At 44.7% G+C, this 16,624-nt stretch overlaps 2 protein-coding genes and 1 long non-coding RNA gene across 13 annotated transcripts in view; 2 read left to right on the top strand and 1 right to left on the bottom strand.

The window, feature by feature from the left end:
- Positions 1 to 269, bottom strand: part of LOC118553390 (uncharacterized) — a 23,005-nt gene extending 22,736 nt beyond the window's left edge. For all 4 annotated transcript variants that reach the window (XR_013441343.1, XR_013441344.1, XR_013441342.1 and 1 more), the window contains exon 1: positions 139 to 269. This is a non-coding gene — a long non-coding RNA (uncharacterized LOC118553390). The remainder of the gene's footprint in view (positions 1 to 138) is intronic.
- Positions 224 to 14,940, top strand: TRIM39 (tripartite motif containing 39). 8 transcript variants are annotated; one of them, XR_013441340.1, is made up of 10 exons: positions 364 to 1,054; positions 2,566 to 3,025; positions 4,069 to 4,164; positions 8,943 to 9,173; positions 10,342 to 10,364; positions 10,948 to 11,063; positions 11,774 to 11,958; positions 12,257 to 12,324; positions 14,127 to 14,246; positions 14,850 to 14,864. XR_013441340.1 is itself a non-coding variant. In XM_036120372.1 (8 exons), exons 3-8 carry the CDS (start codon positions 2,573 to 2,575, stop codon positions 12,319 to 12,321), a joined length of 1,467 nt encoding a protein of 488 aa, XP_035976265.1. In that variant the 5' UTR covers positions 224 to 357; positions 1,005 to 1,054; positions 2,566 to 2,572; the 3' UTR covers positions 12,322 to 13,824. The 8 variants fall into 8 exon arrangements, 7 of the variants coding, with proteins under 7 accessions (XP_035976265.1, XP_035976264.1, XP_035976266.1 ...); XM_036120372.1 differs by lacking the exons at positions 14,127 to 14,246; positions 14,850 to 14,864 and adding an exon at positions 224 to 357 and having other exon boundaries at positions 1,005 to 1,054; positions 11,774 to 13,824; XM_036120373.2 differs by lacking the exons at positions 14,127 to 14,246; positions 14,850 to 14,864 and adding an exon at positions 286 to 357 and having other exon boundaries at positions 1,010 to 1,054; positions 11,774 to 13,824.
- On the top strand, positions 14,928 to 16,624 carry RPP21 (ribonuclease P subunit p21). The gene is made up of 5 exons (XM_036120383.2): positions 14,928 to 15,059; positions 15,136 to 15,236; positions 15,324 to 15,406; positions 16,214 to 16,346; positions 16,485 to 16,624. Exons 1-5 carry the CDS (start codon positions 15,003 to 15,005, stop codon positions 16,543 to 16,545), a joined length of 435 nt encoding a protein of 144 aa, XP_035976276.1. The 5' UTR covers positions 14,928 to 15,002; the 3' UTR covers positions 16,546 to 16,624.

The raw sequence follows: 16,624 nt of genomic DNA, 5'->3' as shown, positions 1-16,624 counted from the left end.
TGGGGCTTCAGCGCTCAACCAGGCGCATGCGCGGCCCTCTTTCTCCAGAGGATTCCTCCGGTCACCTGGACGACCACATTTCAGACACCTGCCCCTCCCGGTCCCTTCTCGCTCTTGACTCCTCCAGCTGGTTCTCACCTCTGGCCCTCCTCCTTCTCCTCCCGCAAGCACCGCTAGGCCTTCCCACGGCAGCGAGCCGACACCCGGGCTTCCACTGACACGAGCTTCTCGGCGCGGCTTCCGCTTCCGGCGAGTATTGTGTGTCGCGCTGCGGGGCGGGGGCGGGGGGAGGAGGAAGGAGGGAGGCAGCGCTCCGGCGGCTCCGCGCCCCGCACTCCCGGACCTGAAGCCGGGAAGGTAGGTGCTGTCCCGCCGCCGCGCCCGGGCCCTGGGGCCTGCCCCTGCCGGCCGGCTCCGCACGCCGCGTCCCAGCGCCCCGCGACTGCGTCACCGGCCCCCCGCACGTAACCACAGCTGCCTCCGCCCGCCTCGGGCCCGGGCGGACGTTTTGCCGCCCCGGCGACGTCAGCGCGTCCGGCGTTGCTTGGCTACCCCGCCGTTCCCCCGTCCCGCTGCCGCTCGCCTCCCCGGGTGAAACTCTGACGCCGTCACCGCGGGCCTCGGCTGCGTCATAGCGGCGGGCATCCCACCTTCACGTCACACCTCCTCCTCACCTGGACACGCATTCCTCCCTCCCTGTCAACCACGACGTTTCCTCTCCCCCTCTCCAATCCCCTTACGCCAGATCTGGCGAGAGAAGATGGAGACGAGGGTGGGACTGAGTTGTGGACGACGCTCAGGAGAGGGTCGCAAGGTGGGACCCCGGACAGTGGTAGAAACAAAATGAGGACGTCCCTGAAGTTTGCCCTTCTACTGAGACACGAGGAATAGAGGGAAAGAAATGACCAACCCAGAGGCACCCGAGGCCTCACTATGGCTGTAAAGTCCTCTCTCTGCTTTCCTAACCTTTTCCCCATTTCTCTTTCACACCACTTCTTTGCCAGTCTAGATCCATCCTGGTCCCTAAATCTGCGTACAGTTCAACTCACCCCAGGTGAGGAGGCCACCTTATTTCTAGAAGAAAGGGGCAGGTTCACTAGTCAAAGTTGGTTTCCCTTCGGTGAAGAAGAATCATCTGACTGAACTTCTCTCCTGGTTGAGGGAAGAATTCAGGTCCAAATAAATTATGAGCTCCTATTCCAAATTAAAACACTTTCCATGTGTGCCATCAGTATATACAATAATCATTGTTAACCCAACTCATTACATGGCCACTTCTCTCATAGTACTTAGACCTACTAAATTTCCTTTCTTCTGTTGAGTCCCTTGGTGTGGGGGGGAAGGGGGGTGGATAGAGAAATCAACTATTTCATGGATAAAAGTGGTGATTTTTTAAGGAAGGAGTGGGGGACCAGCCTTCTGCTTTATAAATCCCTTTGATGCATTTCCAGTATTTTGAGCCTTCACTTGAGAGAGACTTTGATTGACTCTTTACTTTTTTTTCTCTAATTCCCAACCACTCCAGAACCTATTAGTTGGAGGCACAGCACCTCCAAGGAATTAGTTTTCAGTAGCTATTTCAAAAGACTCCAGTCACTGCTGAATATTTAGAAAAGACTTGTCAGCCCTCTTTTCAAGAGCATATATTTTTCGAGAAGTATATACTAATAAACTTTTTAGTGTAGTTGCCACATATTTATCACTTTTCAGCAGTTCCAAATGTCCAAATGCACACAAAGAAACGGGATGTTGTGTGAATCATTTCATTCCAAAAAGGCACACTTCCTCTAGACTAGTGTGATAAAAGAAAGAATAATTTCAAATTTTCCTGAAAAGAGCTTGTTACTCTTGCCTAACTTATTCCTTTTCTTACCCTTTGAAAGAGTGACAGAACAGTGGCAGAGAAGCTTATGCTTCAAAGAGCTATTGTAATAAAAATTTTTCTGTAATATTAAACTTTAAAATATACTTAAGAAATCTTAATTAATATTTTGACTTTTATGGCACTTTCCAGTTTCCCAAGCTCCTTTCTTATCTATTAGAAAAATATGTCAAACTAGGGATACATTGGTCTGTTTTTAAGATACATGTGGGATAAGTCTGGATTAGGAGAAATATGCTGGACTAGAGTTGAAGGAAGCCTCTAATGAGAAAGCAGAGGTAAAGACAAAAGAGATTGGTGGTTGGGTGTCAGTGTGCTGAGGAGGAAAAAAAAAATAGATTGATGGCTGGGAGTCACAGGTTTTGGAAACAGAAACAAAAAAGAGGTTGAGGGGGACCTGGATGGCTCAGTGGGTTAGGTGTCCAACTCTTGACCTTGGTTCAGGTCTCGATCTCAGGGTCCTGAGTTCAGGCTCTGTTTTGGGCTCCACACTGGCACGGAGCCCACTTTAAAAAAAAAAAAAAAAAAAAAAGGTTGAATCTAGTGGAAGAGAAGATATAAAATACCAAAATAGGGCTAACTGCAGTTAGGATTTATCATGGGAGTAAATGTCAGGCCAGGGGTACAAAAAAATTAAACCACCAACTAATATTTTTCTCTCTCTGCCCCTTTCCATCCCTAAGTTAAATAATGGCAGAGACAAGTCTGTTAGATGCTGGGGCCTCTGCAGCCTCCACAGCTGCAGCGCTGGAGAACTTACAGGTGGAGGCGAGTTGCTCTGTGTGCCTGGAGTATCTGAAGGAGCCTGTCATCATTGAGTGTGGACACAACTTCTGCAAAGCTTGCATCACCCGTTGGTGGGAGGACCTAGAGAGGGACTTCCCTTGTCCTGTGTGTCGAAAAACATCCCGCTACCGCAGTCTCCGACCTAATCGACAACTAGGCAGTATGGTGGAAATTGCCAAGCAGCTCCAGGCTGTTAAGCGGAAGATCCGAGATGAAAGCCTCTGTCCCCAGCACCATGAGGCCCTCAGCCTCTTTTGCTATGAGGACCAGGAGGCTGTATGTTTGATATGTGCAATTTCCCACACCCACCGGGCCCACACCGTCGTGCCACTGGATGATGCCACACAGGAGTACAAGGTGGGGAACCAGACACATGATGCCATGGTGGGGCAACAGAGAGGAGCACAGAGGATGGCAGACTCCCTGGGTAGAGGATCCTAAGCTGAGGGCAAGACTGTATCTGGTCCTTACTCTCTAGTCACCTCAGACCTATATACACAGAGGGCACACTACATCTGATCAGTTATCCTCAAGCATGAAGAGCAGTTTTGAGGTGCGCCTCAAAATTGCTTTCTGACTTTTCCTAACATCATTTGAGTCTTATGGGTGAATATTGGTTTGTGTGGTCTTATAATGTATCATTTTTTATAAATGAATGAAACCACTTGGAGATGGTCAAACTTAGGAGGAACTGAAAAGTGGTCTGATTTCTTCGGTCTGTCCCCCTGCTCAGAATGTTCCTTATTTTCCCATCGGTATTGGGAATACATAACATTAGTTTAGACTGATCCCCGCCAGACTAAGCTGAACTTGTCTGCCATTTGTATCTGCCTAGATAATAGATAATGTGGCATCAGATTTAATTACTGTTGGGACACAGGGTAAATGTTCGAGTAATAGGAACTAAAGATTTTAATATCTTAGCACTGATCAAGTATTTTGTTTAATTATGTTAATAAAATCTTGGACACAAGATTTAAAGTTGTTTACAGTATAAGTAATAAAGACTTTATTATATTTGTAGGTGGTTTGAGTTGGATGGGAGGACAAGTGTAAAGAAGGATATCTGAGTACAGAAAGTCACTTTGACCATAATAGGCAGTCACTTGAGTAAGAAAATGATAGGATTGGGGAAGGACACGGAGTTGGTGACAGCTGGACAACTGTGAGATTCAGTGAGAGGAAAGTTTGGAGAGCAAGGAAGATGATGGGGACAGGCTGGCAGCAGGAGGAAGGACCAGAAATTGACACCCCAAATGACAGGCAAGGAAGGGAGTGGGATCAAGAGGTGATGAGATGGATAGGAAGCAAATAAATGGTTTAAAATAAATGGGTTAACCTCTGAATGTAGGATGTACCAGCCAACCCTAAATGCCACCTCTCCCACTTCCCACCCTCAGGAAAAATTGCAGAAGTGCCTGGAGCCCCTGGAGCAGAAGCTGCAGGAGATCACCCGCTGCAAGTCCTCTGAGGAGAAGAAGCCTGGAGAGCTCAAGGTAAAGGCAGATGATTCCATTTGGGCTGCTCTGCAGGCAGTTAACCACACATTAACCACACATTCTTTAATCCACCAGTTCTGATTCATTCAAAAAATGCTGTTCTCTCAAAAACAATGGTATTTTATTAGGCTTCTTTGTCATTATACATTGTACTTAAATTATTTGTCATGATTTAAGTATTGAAGAGAAGGATGTAGGAAGTGAAGGACAGACAGCATCTTACGTGTGGCAAGTTGAGGGAGTTCACGCCCATTGGTCTCCTTTTTTCTTGTAAAGCAGGGAGAGAGCAGGGATAGGAGTTTCTTAGAGAGACTGAGGAGAGAAGAATTTGGAAAGGTTCACTGGGGAGAAAGAAAGAAGAAGCTAACAAAAGAGCTCCCAGAACTGCCCAGTGACTTTAGGACCACATTCTCTTAAGTAAGTTCAGGTATGCTAGATGATGTTGGTTCTCCTAGACTGTTGCTCTCTCCATCCTACATCTATAGGATCCTATCTATCCTTCATGCAGGATAAAAGCCACTTCCTATACAGCCTTCCTTGACCCTTCAGAAATTAACTTTCTTAATTTGCATATAATTTTGCTTCTCTTTCATAGCATTACCATATTTGTAGCATGCGATTTTGGTATCTGTCTTATTTTATTGGACAGTGAACAATTCTTAATAGTGGCAATAATAACTAAGTATTTATTGAGTCCCGTTTATGAATTCATTGGGTGCCATGACATTCCAAACTTACAGGGTTGCATTAGGTTTTAAGGTTCTGCCCAGGTTAGAGTTCTAAGAGTTCAGGCCAATGAACATGTGGGACCTAGAGGAGCTGTAAGACAAAGGAAAGGGAGTCCTGGAGGTCATCTTTAGCAAAGATGAACTTAGATACCTTGTAAAGTGGGTATTATTACCCTCAATTATCACAGGAGGAAACAAAACTTGAATAAGTATCTAGTCCAAGATCACACAGCCAATATGTAGCAAAATCAGGGATACTAGCTCTGCATGAATCCATAAGTATGTATTAAGCTTCCAGTATAGGCCAAATTCTGACACTGGGGAACAATGATGAGCAAGAACACAGTCCCTGTCCTACTTGAGCTTACAGTCCAGTGGAGAAAATAGATAATGACATGGCACGAAAGCACAGTTGCAAATTCATAAGAAGACAACATAGAAATTTGACCTCATTAAAAGCTTCCAGAAGAAATAATGAATTTTTGGAGTTGAGATTTAGGGATCACCAGAAATTAAACACAAGTTTGAAAATAGTAGAAACACTAATTTTTTAACAATAACAACATTTTGATAGAAAGCAAGTATTATTAAGTATTACTAAGTACTACCTTAGTCCTTTATATATTTGAATAAAGCAAGCATTTGAATTTTTTAAAATTATAACTAATTTTGATTGCAAAGGTGAACTTTAAAAAAAAGTTCTTTGTTCTTTTGGAGGGCTCCTGAGAAACTTAAAATATGTGAAAACGAAGCTTATTCCCAGTCATTAACTTTCCTGTTCCTGTTGATCACCTTCTTAAAGGTAAAGGATAAAGAGGGGAATAAAAATTTTTTAAAACCTTCTAAATGCTTGAACAGATCTGTGGTGTTTTTAAAAATTCAGTGGTCTCTGAAACTACCACCAACATTCCTTTTGTGACCATTTAAATTCTCCTTCCTACCTCTCCCTCATCCCTACTTCCAAAATCAGACCCAGTGCCCCTTTTAAACATAATTAGTAATTAAGCATGCTGAAGGGAAAATTATAGATAAAATAACTTACCTGCATAATTTTAAAAAGAGACTTATGCCCAAATACACACACACACACAACATAAAGGAAAGTGATTTATATAAAATCTCATATGTAAATATTTGGGCACAACTACCCTGAAAGACACCACAATGTAGTTTTATCCTTGTACGTATATGTGACATCATCAACAATGCAACAAATACAAATTCAGACTGAAATAATTGCATAGTAATGTTGACAAGCACCACAAGCAGCTTAGCTCTTGGTGACATAATTTTTCAAAATGATAAGTAACTTTTGGTAAAGTTCTAAGAAAAAAATACAGTCTTAGTTTTATTCAGCCATTTCTGAAAAATTCAGGTATATTAAAACTGGGTACAAATTAACTCTGTTTAAATTACTATGTATAAAATGACATTCAAGTCCAGGCCTATGTTTTTAAATATACAGCAGAACATAGAAAATGGTGCAGGACGGTGCATGTTGCAGAGTCATCTCACATATTGGAGTGCTAGCAGCCTTACTAGAGTACCCCCAGTTATGGCAAACAAAAAAATGCCCCTTGTTTCCAAAATATCCCTAGTGGGAAGTAAGAACCTCATTAAGAACCACTGCCCTACATATATAGAGTGAAAAAAAAAGAGAAGGGATTATGGGATTATATAAAGACAGCCCTTTTGCTTCCTATTTACCACAGTTATGAATCCTAAATTCTACCCATACATCACCTCTCAACATACACCAACACACACGTGTGTGCACACACACAAGGAAAAAAGTTGTATTTTACTTAGGGGTTAAATAAAATTCAGTTACTTTACCAGCATAAATGAGTTTATTCAGGAATAGCAGAGAATTGCTATTCAGGACAAGCAAGCTAAGGCAAATCCATAGGCAAGTGTAGAGAACAAAGGAGAGGACCCCTCTTCTAAAGAGGAAAGGAGGTAGTTGGGAGGGGCTCTTATAAATGAAAAGTCCTTGACGTGCCCTGGGAGTTCAGAGTATAGTGACTTTTCATTGGCTGGGTTGTGACAGTTTGTCACTGGCTGGCTTGTTGCCCTGCAAAAAGGAAACCTTCCTTCCTCCTGTTGGGGTGGTTAAGATAGGATGGACTTGCAAGGTACATCTCTTCCAATTGGGTCTACAATTGACCAGGGGTAGGGTGTGAGTGCTCCCCCTGCTGGCGTCCTGACTCCATTTTAGTGAGGTTTCCTTTTATAATTTCCACAGGGTAAATGCTGTAAGAATATATTTTGTTCCAGTGTGCACCTGAGAATGCAGCAGTGGAATGGGAAACAGCAGCAGCTCCAGAACTGGAGCTAGCCAGCCTCTGCTGAGAACTAGCTTGAAATCCAGAAACACCAGGCTTCGAAGGCCCACACTGGCTTTGCAGGCCCTCTCTATTCACCCTCAGCCCTGCCTTTCCATCCCTATCTACTTTTTACTTCCAGATTCCCTGTCTCTGCTTCTCTTTTACTTCCCTCTTGGGTTTACTTTTCCCCATCAGTCATGTGACACTTGGGAGACTCCATCTGGGCAGATCATTTGTTGCAGTGGAGGTACAAAAGGAAGGACATGCTAGGTGATAAGCTTCAGAAAGTATTATGGCTGGTGTTTTAGTACTATATTATCAAATTTCAGGAAGGTTAGAGGTTTAATTCTGTGTGGTAGCTGAGAGAAAACATATTTCAAATTTCAACAATTAATTCACAAACTTTTGGAACTTATTCCTGGGATGGGAACTGTCAGTTCTCTGAAGTGACTTGAAACTATTTAACAGGTTCTTCCCTGAAATCTATATACAGTTGACCCTTGAACAAGGTTAGCAGTGCAATGGAAAATCTGCATATAACTTTCAACTCCCCAAAAACTTAACTCTTTTTTTTATTAGTTTCAGAGATAGAGTTTAGTGATTCATCAGTTGCATATGACACCCAACACTCATTACATCACGTACTCTCCTTAATGCCCATCACGCAGTTACATCATCCCCCACCCACCCACCTCCCCTCCAGCAACCTTCAGTTTGTTTCCTATGATTAAGAGTCTCTTATGGTTTGTCTCCCTCTCTGATTTCATCTTATTTTATTTTTCCTTCCCTTCCCCTATGCTCCTCTTGATTTGTTTCTTAAATTTCACATAGGAATGAAATCTCATGATATTTGTCTTTCTCTGACTGACTTATTTCACTTAGCATAATAACCTCTAGTTCCATCCATGTCGTTGAAAAACTTAACTCTTAATACCTTACTGTTGACCACAAGCATTAGTGATGACATAAACAGTGATTAACACCTATTTTATATGTTATTTGTATTATATATTGTATTCTCACAATAAAGTGAACTGGAAAAAAGGAAATGTTATTAAGGAAAGCATAAGGAAAAGAAAATACCTTTATGGTACTATACCCTATTTATGGAAAAAAAATCCATGTATAAATGGACCCTCACAGTTCAAACCTGTATTGTTCAACAGTCAACTGTATGTATTTTGTAATAACCCCTTACTAAAATCTTACTGATTCTGATACTTTTCCAGTTGGTTCTCTGGTTTTTAGAGGGTAGATGTCTGGCAATATACAAATGATTACCATCTCATCTCTAACTTTCCAGTACTTATTTTTTTCCTTTTCTTGATAAATTGCATTAGCTAGAACTTTAGAGTTGGAAATAGCAGATATATCTTGTATCCATAATAGTAGATGTCATTATATTATTGAGTTCTTATATCTTGCTTTTTTTTCACTAAACCATAGAAGTACAGCTTTTTTAAGAAGTTAATAAAATTAAAAAATTTTTAAACACTGATTTTTTTAAATTCCCCAGTGGTCTTCATTCCCGAGTAATCAGTAAGGGTGACATTGGGGAAGGAGCCATTACTTACAGAAGGAAATTTCAATGGAGAGAAACATGAGTATCCTGTTAAGCTATTTCCATTGACACTGGAAGTCTGTGTTAATTCATACACATGGTGGGTAGGGTAAGGCCCCACTGGCCCTGCTAAATATAACACCTTCCCACTTTTCTCAGAGACTAGTGGAATGTCGCCGGCAACAGATCTTAAAGGAATTTGAAGAGCTTCATAGGCGGCTGGATGAAGAGCAGCAGATGTTGCTTTCACGACTGGAGGAGGAGGAACAAGACATTCTACAGCGCCTCCGAGAAAATGCTGCTCACCTTGGAGACAAGCGCCGGGACCTGGCCCACTTGGCTGCTGAGGTGGAGGGCAAGTGCTTACAGTCAGGCTTCGAGATGCTTAAGGTTCGACCTTTGCCCCTGCATAGCCCCTCAGATCAAGTGCAGTATAGCTTTGCACAGGCCATTCTGTCAACCTGGGATGCTCACTCTTCTGCTCTGCTTCTCTAATCCAGTTCTTTATTCCAGACATACTCAAAGGATCTTTTTCTATAGAAAGGCTTCTCTGATTTCTCCCATCCCCTTCTAATCATTTCTGTGTTCTTATGTCTTGTGAACAATTATGTGCTTAATTTGTACCAAAGAAAAATTTCCGTTTGAAAGGAGGGAAATCGAGTCTGAATTAGTGAAAAAAACTATACATTAAAAATTATGTAAATGTAGTTGCCATTACTTTTAGGTCCTGGAACTTGATTTACCTACTGCTAAAAAAAAAATACAAACCTAGTTTGAAGGACACTTGAAATTATGTATAAATAATATATTACTTTTGATATGTAAATAATGCCTCTAAAATGTTTGAAATAATTTGTTCTTTTAAGCAGATGAATGGTGTTAGCAAGGCTGTAGGAAATATGTCTCTTATTTTAGAGATCAGATTACCAACATTTGAATCAGTGAGGCTTCGTTGTACATTTATCTGCATGTTATGTATTGCTTGGTACTTATTCTTGTGTCCCTTCATGTATGTGTGTTCTGCCTTCCACATTAAACTGGGAAATCCTTGGGGGGCAGAGATTTCTCTTCTTTGTCTTCTGGACCCCAAGTATTCACAAATCAGGATTGGCACACAGTTATTAATATTTATTAACCAGTACCAGACAGGGATAACAAACAACAACAGGAAAGTATGATTCATTCCTATGCCACCAGTCTATACTGATCCTCAAGGAGACAGGTGTGTGGTTGGTACTTGGGGGACAGAGTAAAGAGCAGACAGTGCAAATGTCCTTTGCATTGAGCTCCCAGTGTCCTTAAGGAGCAAGACAAAGACACAAGAAACCATTTGGAAGTGATAAAAATTACCAAGCTTCATGCTAACCAAAAGTTGAAAATAGGGATCAGGTCGAGAGATGTACTCAGATCCCTCTGGAGCTCTTCCCCTTGCATTGTGACCCTTAGTTTGCCCTATTCCTATTGTATAGATCTAGGACTTTGGGGAGGGGGGAACCTTTTGCCTGTAGGACCCTTGACTACCAGGACCAATATTGCTTTCTTTTCTCCTTCCCTCTAGGATGTCAAAAGTACCCTGGAAAAGTAAGTGATTCTTGCATCTCTTTGAGTGAGTTAGGTCTTAGCTTAGAGACCAGGAGTACAGTAAGGAGTTAGGGGAGAAGGATAGGAAAGTCACGCAGTGTCTGGGTAGGATGTGGGAGAAGATTCATTGCATCCATGAAGCCAGTTAGAGAGCAAATCATTGGGAGTAATAGTCCATTACCTTTTCCCCTTTGAACATCAGGACTAACCTGGTAAGGAAGATACCAAGGTAATGTAGAACCAGATTCTCCCTGTGCCTGTGGGTGGAAATGTGTCCAAACAAGACAGACAAAGGAAGGGGTTGGGAGAGTGGGGAGAGTGATTACTACTTGCATGAAATATAGTCATACCCCCAGAAAGTTCTGAGACTCATTCTTAAAATAAGGCTCTGTTCAGGGAGCCATATGGCTCTCCATAGATTGGCAAAAGAAAGCAGTAAGTGAATACTTGTCTTCAGAGAGGAGGGAGAAAGTGGGAGGATGGAGAATTTTAGTTTCTCCCTAAAGAGAATATCTGCATACTCACTCAGCTGGAGCTTCCCCTGACCCTGCCCTTTCTTCCCCTATCTCCCTATCCCTCCTAGATGTGAGAAGGTGAAGACCATGGAGGTGACTTCAGTGTCTATAGAGCTGGAAAAGAACTTCAGCAATTTCCCCCGACAGTACTTTGCCCTAAGGAAAATCCTTAAACAGCTAATTGGTGAGTTGTTCCCAAAAGTAAACTAGCAGAGGGAATCAGCAGAGAAGAAAGTCTTTAGATCCCACTTTATCTGGGCTTAACTTATCCCATCTGTCACTTTTTGTGCCTATCCCTTTACCTGGCTTTCAGTTTCACTGTGAGTAACAGAGCTTAGGTGTCATCTACTCTTAGGTCCACACTTTTCTAAATAGGCACCCAGAGAGGTTAAATAATATGCCTAAACTTGTCCCCTCCCCCGCCCGGCCTTGAGAGTGAAAGGGAGTATCATTAATATTTACGCAAAGAAAATAGTCGTGAACCAGTTCCAGATACATGGTCACCCTATCCCTAGACCATAATGCTGTCTTGCTGTGTATCCTTCTAAACATTTTCTGTTCTTTCTGGCCCTTAGACTGTGACTTGTGCTTCTTCACATAGTGAGATGATGTCACAGGGTGGTGGAGAAGGGATCAGGCAGGAGCCTAAACCATCAGCCCTTGCAGAATCAAGAGATCATTAGCTGTTTACTTTAGGGCCAGGGTGAGAAGGGAAGCCATTGTTCCCTCCTTTCCCTTAGGTGAGACCATGGATTGAGAAAGTTAACCAAACCCCACGGTGTTCTGGGGACCTTTAAGGAAGCAGGCTCTGTAAAGGCAGGCTGGAAGAGTGAGGCAGGGGCATTTAGCTATTCCCATCCTCATCTAGCTCCCCACTCTGGCTTCTCCCGCCAGCGGATGTGACCCTGGACCCAGAGACTGCTCACCCTAACCTAGTCCTGTCAGAAGATCGTAAGAGCGTCAAGTTTGTGGAGACAAGACTCCGGGATCTCCCTGACACACCACGGCGGTTCACCTTCTACCCTTGTGTCCTGGCTACTGAGGGCTTCACCTCAGGCCGACACTACTGGGAGGTGGAGGTGGGTGATAAGACCCACTGGGCAGTGGGCGTGTGCCGGGACTCCGTGAGCCGAAAGGGCGAGCTGACTCCACTCCCTGAGACTGGCTACTGGCGGGTGCGGCTGTGGAATGGGGACAAATATGCAGCCACCACCACGCCTTTTACCCCTTTGCACATCAAGGTGAAACCCAAGCGGGTGGGCATATTCCTAGACTATGAGGCCGGCACACTGTCTTTTTACAATGTCACAGACCGCTCTCATATCTACACTTTTACTGATACTTTTACTGAGAAACTTTGGCCCCTCTTCTATCCAGGCATCCGGGCTGGTCGGAAGAATGCTGCACCACTTACCATCAGGCCCCCAACAGATTGGGAGTGACAGGTAGGGATGTGGGAATAATTGGGGTGAGTCAGGGTCAAGAGCTATGGGCCTTCCTTCCTGTGACCTGCTGGAACGTCTTCGTGTCTGCCTGGTTCCAGTCCTGCACTGCCTAGGAGAGGCATCTTGGTTTCTAGAATGGTTTATATGGAGGAGTAGATAGGACTGGTCTGGGATGAGAGCACAGCTGTGTCTCCCTTCTGTCAGGGTGGGGAGCTAGTTCCCAGGGGTTGTCTCCCCTGAAGTCCATCAGGTTTTTCTATTGCACATGGATAGGTTGGGAAGGAAGGAGAGGCTTTTCCGGAAACAGAAAGTCTGTGGGAGGGTCTGACTTGCTCAAAACCAGAAGAGGAAACAGAAACCCCTGTACATCCTTTTAGGGGGTTCTTTGACCCAGAATGGTCTTATTTCTTGAGGAAGATCAGAGGGGTCTGTGTACCTCTAGACTAAAATAAAGATGAATGATAGTTGCTCTTATGGGTCTAGAAGTTAAGGAGTTTTTTTTGTTTTGTTTTGTTTTTTTGAGGGCAGAGATTGAGCATCAAGATTAGAAAGAAAGTTGGGAAAGGGGCTAAAGGAACAGATTCCTAGTGACCAATGAAGGGGAAAGGGGTTTCTTTGGTCTTCCATTCCCAGAGTAAGTTGCCATTATGAGTAGGATTGGCCAGAGGTAGGAATGTGGGGAGGAAAGGGTGAGAAGAAAGGAGAGGAGAAATCGGGTCCCTGCCTCAGCCTTCAGCAAAGCTGGCTTAGTGCCTGCCTCCTTTGAGTTGGTTGTCTCTAAGATGTCGGTCAGTCACCTTTCTCCTGCAGAGATGAGGTACCAGAGACCCCTCAAGACACATCTACCCTTTCACTGCTTTCCCAAGGGAACCTGGAAAGGACAGTCAGGTATTAGAGGAAAGAGAAAGGTTTTTCTATCCAAAGCCCTGGGCTTAAAGAATGTTACTAAGTAGCTGCTCCCAAGTTGTCAGCCTTGTTCCTTGGCTAAGGTGTCCAAGCCAAAAAGGGAGAAAGGAAATAGAGTCTTCCTCACCCTGAGGACAGGGTAGAAGAGAGAGTGTGTATAGGGAAGGGTAAGATAGGCAACTTCCTTTAGCCTGTGTGCATATGGCCTGGAACTAGTGTTCACAGGAGCCAGTCTTTTGCTTTTTTGTTGCCATCCTTCACCTTTTGCCATTTCCCCTATCAGAGAATGTAAATCATTTTAACATTAGGCCAAAATAAACAACTTGTAGGGTACATATGTTGTCAAAAAAGGTTAAAGCTATGCATGCCAAACCGAACTAAAATGATTTGGAATATCTGCTATTTGGGTGATCAGGGGTTCACAGAAGATTGGGACAAGAAACTGCAGTTTATTGAGGGTGTTTCAATTCCTCCTACCACCTCAACAGGACTTTGTCCAGACTCTCCTCTTACCTTTGTGCCTTGACTGTGGTTCTTTGTGGCAAGATGCTTTGGTTGGTAAAACAATATGGAACAAAGGATCCACTGAAGTGATCTCTGTGTTGTGTGGTAATTTGACGATGGCCTTGTGTTGATGTGTAAGAATCACTGGTGTTAAGAATGCATGATCCTGGGGTTCGCCCTCAGTGATTAATCAAGGTCTGGGGTGGGCCTGGATGTCTACATTTTAAACATACTCCTCATTTGAATTTAGGGATCCTTGTGAAATTAATCCCAGAGGAGGTTTTGGCCATTTCTCCTGAGCTGGAGGCCTGGTTTCCTGCATGGCCTGATGGGGTTTGAGAAGGGAGAGAGGCCTTATTCTCTCCTTAATGCTACCCTTTCCCTGTCTCAAGGTTCATTCATGTTCTGCCGCTCCAGCTCACATCCCTCTACTTCTGACTTCAGGAACTGGTGGTCATTAACTATGAGGCAGAAGTAAACACAGGATGTCAAACAGAACAAACAGGAGACAGGTCAGAGTAAGGGATGTGAAGTATATGATTGGAATAGGGGAGGTGGGGGAGGGGTGAGTTTCAGGAGCAGGAGATGTCAAAAGTTTCTGTGCTCCAGTACCTAAGACTAGAAGTTAGCTAGGATCACCTACTGTGTGTCCAGCACTGCATAATGGGAAGTGGGGTTTTGTTGTTTTTTTTTTTTTTTTGGTAAGTGGAAAAAGAATGGGAATAAGCTGTGCTTCCTTCCTTTGACCACCCTCATAATCCTTTCCAATTTCACTCCCACTGGTACCAGTGCTTTTTTTGAATGTATAACTTCTGTTCCTTCAGTCTGTAGATCTTTCAGGCATCTGCCTTTGGCTTCAGGAGCGTAGGGCAGAAGTTCTAGCTGGGTATAAATTGCACATAAGCATCTCCCCAACCTATCTGCATAAAGAGACCAGTCTTGTGTCCTAAAAATGTTTTGCAGTTTAAGATCATCTCCTGTTCACTAGACTTTCCTACCTAGTATAACTGATCATGGGCTTGAGGAAGACTAGAAGGTAGCCAAAACTCAGACAGGGACCCTGGACTTGGGTTGCAGGGGTGGGTGTGGGTTTACAAATAACTGGGGTCCCTGAGGCCGCAGGGTGGCGCCGGAGTAAGGATCGCGGAGAGAGCCTCGCGGGCCCAGGAACTACACTTCCCAGGAGGCCGTGCGCGGGCGCCTGAGGCGGGGCTATCGGAGGGGCGGGACCTGCGGACTGTCGTGTGTGAGGCACTCGCGCGGCGCAGATGGCTGGGCCGGTGAAGGACCGCGAGGCCTTCCAGAGGCTCAGCTTCCTGTACCAGGTGAGTCCGCGTCGGGGGGCGTACGGGGAGGCGGCCGGATGTGGCCGGCCATGAAGTAATGGTTTCCTTCCCCCAGGCCGCCCACTGTGTCCTTGCGCAGGACCCCACGAACCAGGCGCTGGCGAGGTTTTACTGCCACACGGAGAGGACCATCGCAAAGCGGCTGGTCTTGCGGCGGTGAGACGCTCAGGGAACCTGGCGGCGGGCGAGAAGCATGGGAGAGGGAGCGCGGGCGCTCGGACCACCATCCCCTTCCGTCCGCAGGGACCCCTCGGTGAAGAGGACCCTCTGTCGTGGCTGCTCTTCCCTCCTCATCCCGGGCCTCACCTGCACCCAGCGCCAGAGACGTGAGTGCTCCTGATGATGTGGGGGTGATTGAGGAGCACCAATGGGCTGGGGAGGAGACCCCCTTCCTCGCTTTAGATGGGCGTCTGGCGTGGGATTTACAGCAGCCGGCTCTTTCCAGCTCTGGGTTGAATTGCTAACTTCACTTGGACCAACTAAGGAAAGGCAGTAGGGAATGATGTTGCCGTAAGACGTAACCCACCCATACATACTAATAGATGTTATTTTGCATGGTGGAGGACAGGACTCACATCACCATTCGTTCATTCATTCGACAAATATTTTTCTGAGATGAGTCAAGTATTGTACAAGATCCATTATTCTCACTGAAATTATAGTCTGATAGGACAGACTAAGAAACAAGATAGTATAGAAAAATGCTTTACTTGAGGAAGTAAAATGCTAAATTACTTATACTAGTAGTCGTGCGGTTCATGATAAGCAAAAGGAGTGAGAAATGGAAATTCTAGGCATGTGTGAGGACTCTGAGACAGGAGAGCTTGTGGTGCTGTCAAGGAGACCAGAGTTCAGGAACCTGGAGTTTGAGGTAGGCAAGGGCAAAAAAACATGAGGCTGAAGAAGGAAACAGGGCAGATCTTGAAGAGGCTTGTTAAGGAGTTTGGACTTTATCTTAAGGGATACCAAGAAATTGACAGACTTTAAGCAGAGGTAAGACGCCTCAAATTTGTATTCAAACTTGGGGAGTGTTGGAATTCTTACTGAGAAACAGTGGAGGCAAAACTGGGTGCAGGAGACCTTTTCTTCTCCTAAACCTGGGCACTTCCCTCCTCCTCCCCACTTTCACCCAGGCTGCAGGGGACAGCGCTGGACAGTACAGACTTGCCTAACATGCCAACGCAGCCAGCGTTTCCTCAATGATCCTGATCATCTACTCTGGGGAGACCGGCCTGAGGCCCAGCTGGGGAGCCAGGCAGGTGACAGGTTTGTAGAGAAAAATTGGGGATGCCCCAGAAGATAGGCTTGATGGGGGGCATAGAGGTGAAGAAAACACACAGGTGGATTCTGGATTGGTGTGAGAGGTGCTACAATCTTAAAAAACTCAAATTCTCATCTACCCAGATCTCAAACCACCACAGCCCCTGCCAAATGCAGCTCACCCCATTCCAGCCCACCTCCCTGAGGAGAAAGTGTAGCCTCAGAGCTCCAGTCACCAGTGATGGATTCACCCTATCTTTCAAATAAAGTATAATTGTGTTTCA

Source organism: Halichoerus grypus, chromosome 9 (genome assembly GCF_964656455.1).
Source record: "Halichoerus grypus chromosome 9, mHalGry1.hap1.1, whole genome shotgun sequence".
Taxonomy (NCBI): domain Eukaryota; kingdom Metazoa; phylum Chordata; class Mammalia; order Carnivora; family Phocidae; genus Halichoerus; species Halichoerus grypus.
This window is presented reverse-complemented; position numbering and strand designations above follow the sequence as displayed.

Excerpts from the sequence above, each read along its gene's own strand:
- TRIM39 (XM_036120376.2), top strand. The coding sequence starts at position 2,573 with ATGGCAGAGACAAGTCTGTTAGATGCTGGGGCCTCTGCAGCCTCCACA. Across the intron at positions 3,026-4,068 it reads ATGCCACACAGGAGTACAAG|GAAAAATTGCAGAAGTGCCT; the intron begins GTGGGGAACCAG and ends TCCCACCCTCAG. Across the intron at positions 4,165-8,942 it reads AGAAGCCTGGAGAGCTCAAG|AGACTAGTGGAATGTCGCCG; the intron begins GTAAAGGCAGAT and ends CACTTTTCTCAG.
- RPP21 (XM_036120383.2), top strand. The coding sequence starts at position 15,003 with ATGGCTGGGCCGGTGAAGGACCGCGAGGCCTTCCAGAGGCTCAGCTTC. Across the intron at positions 15,060-15,135 it reads GGCTCAGCTTCCTGTACCAG|GCCGCCCACTGTGTCCTTGC; the intron begins GTGAGTCCGCGT and ends TCCTTCCCCCAG. Across the intron at positions 15,237-15,323 it reads AAGCGGCTGGTCTTGCGGCG|GGACCCCTCGGTGAAGAGGA; the intron begins GTGAGACGCTCA and ends TTCCGTCCGCAG.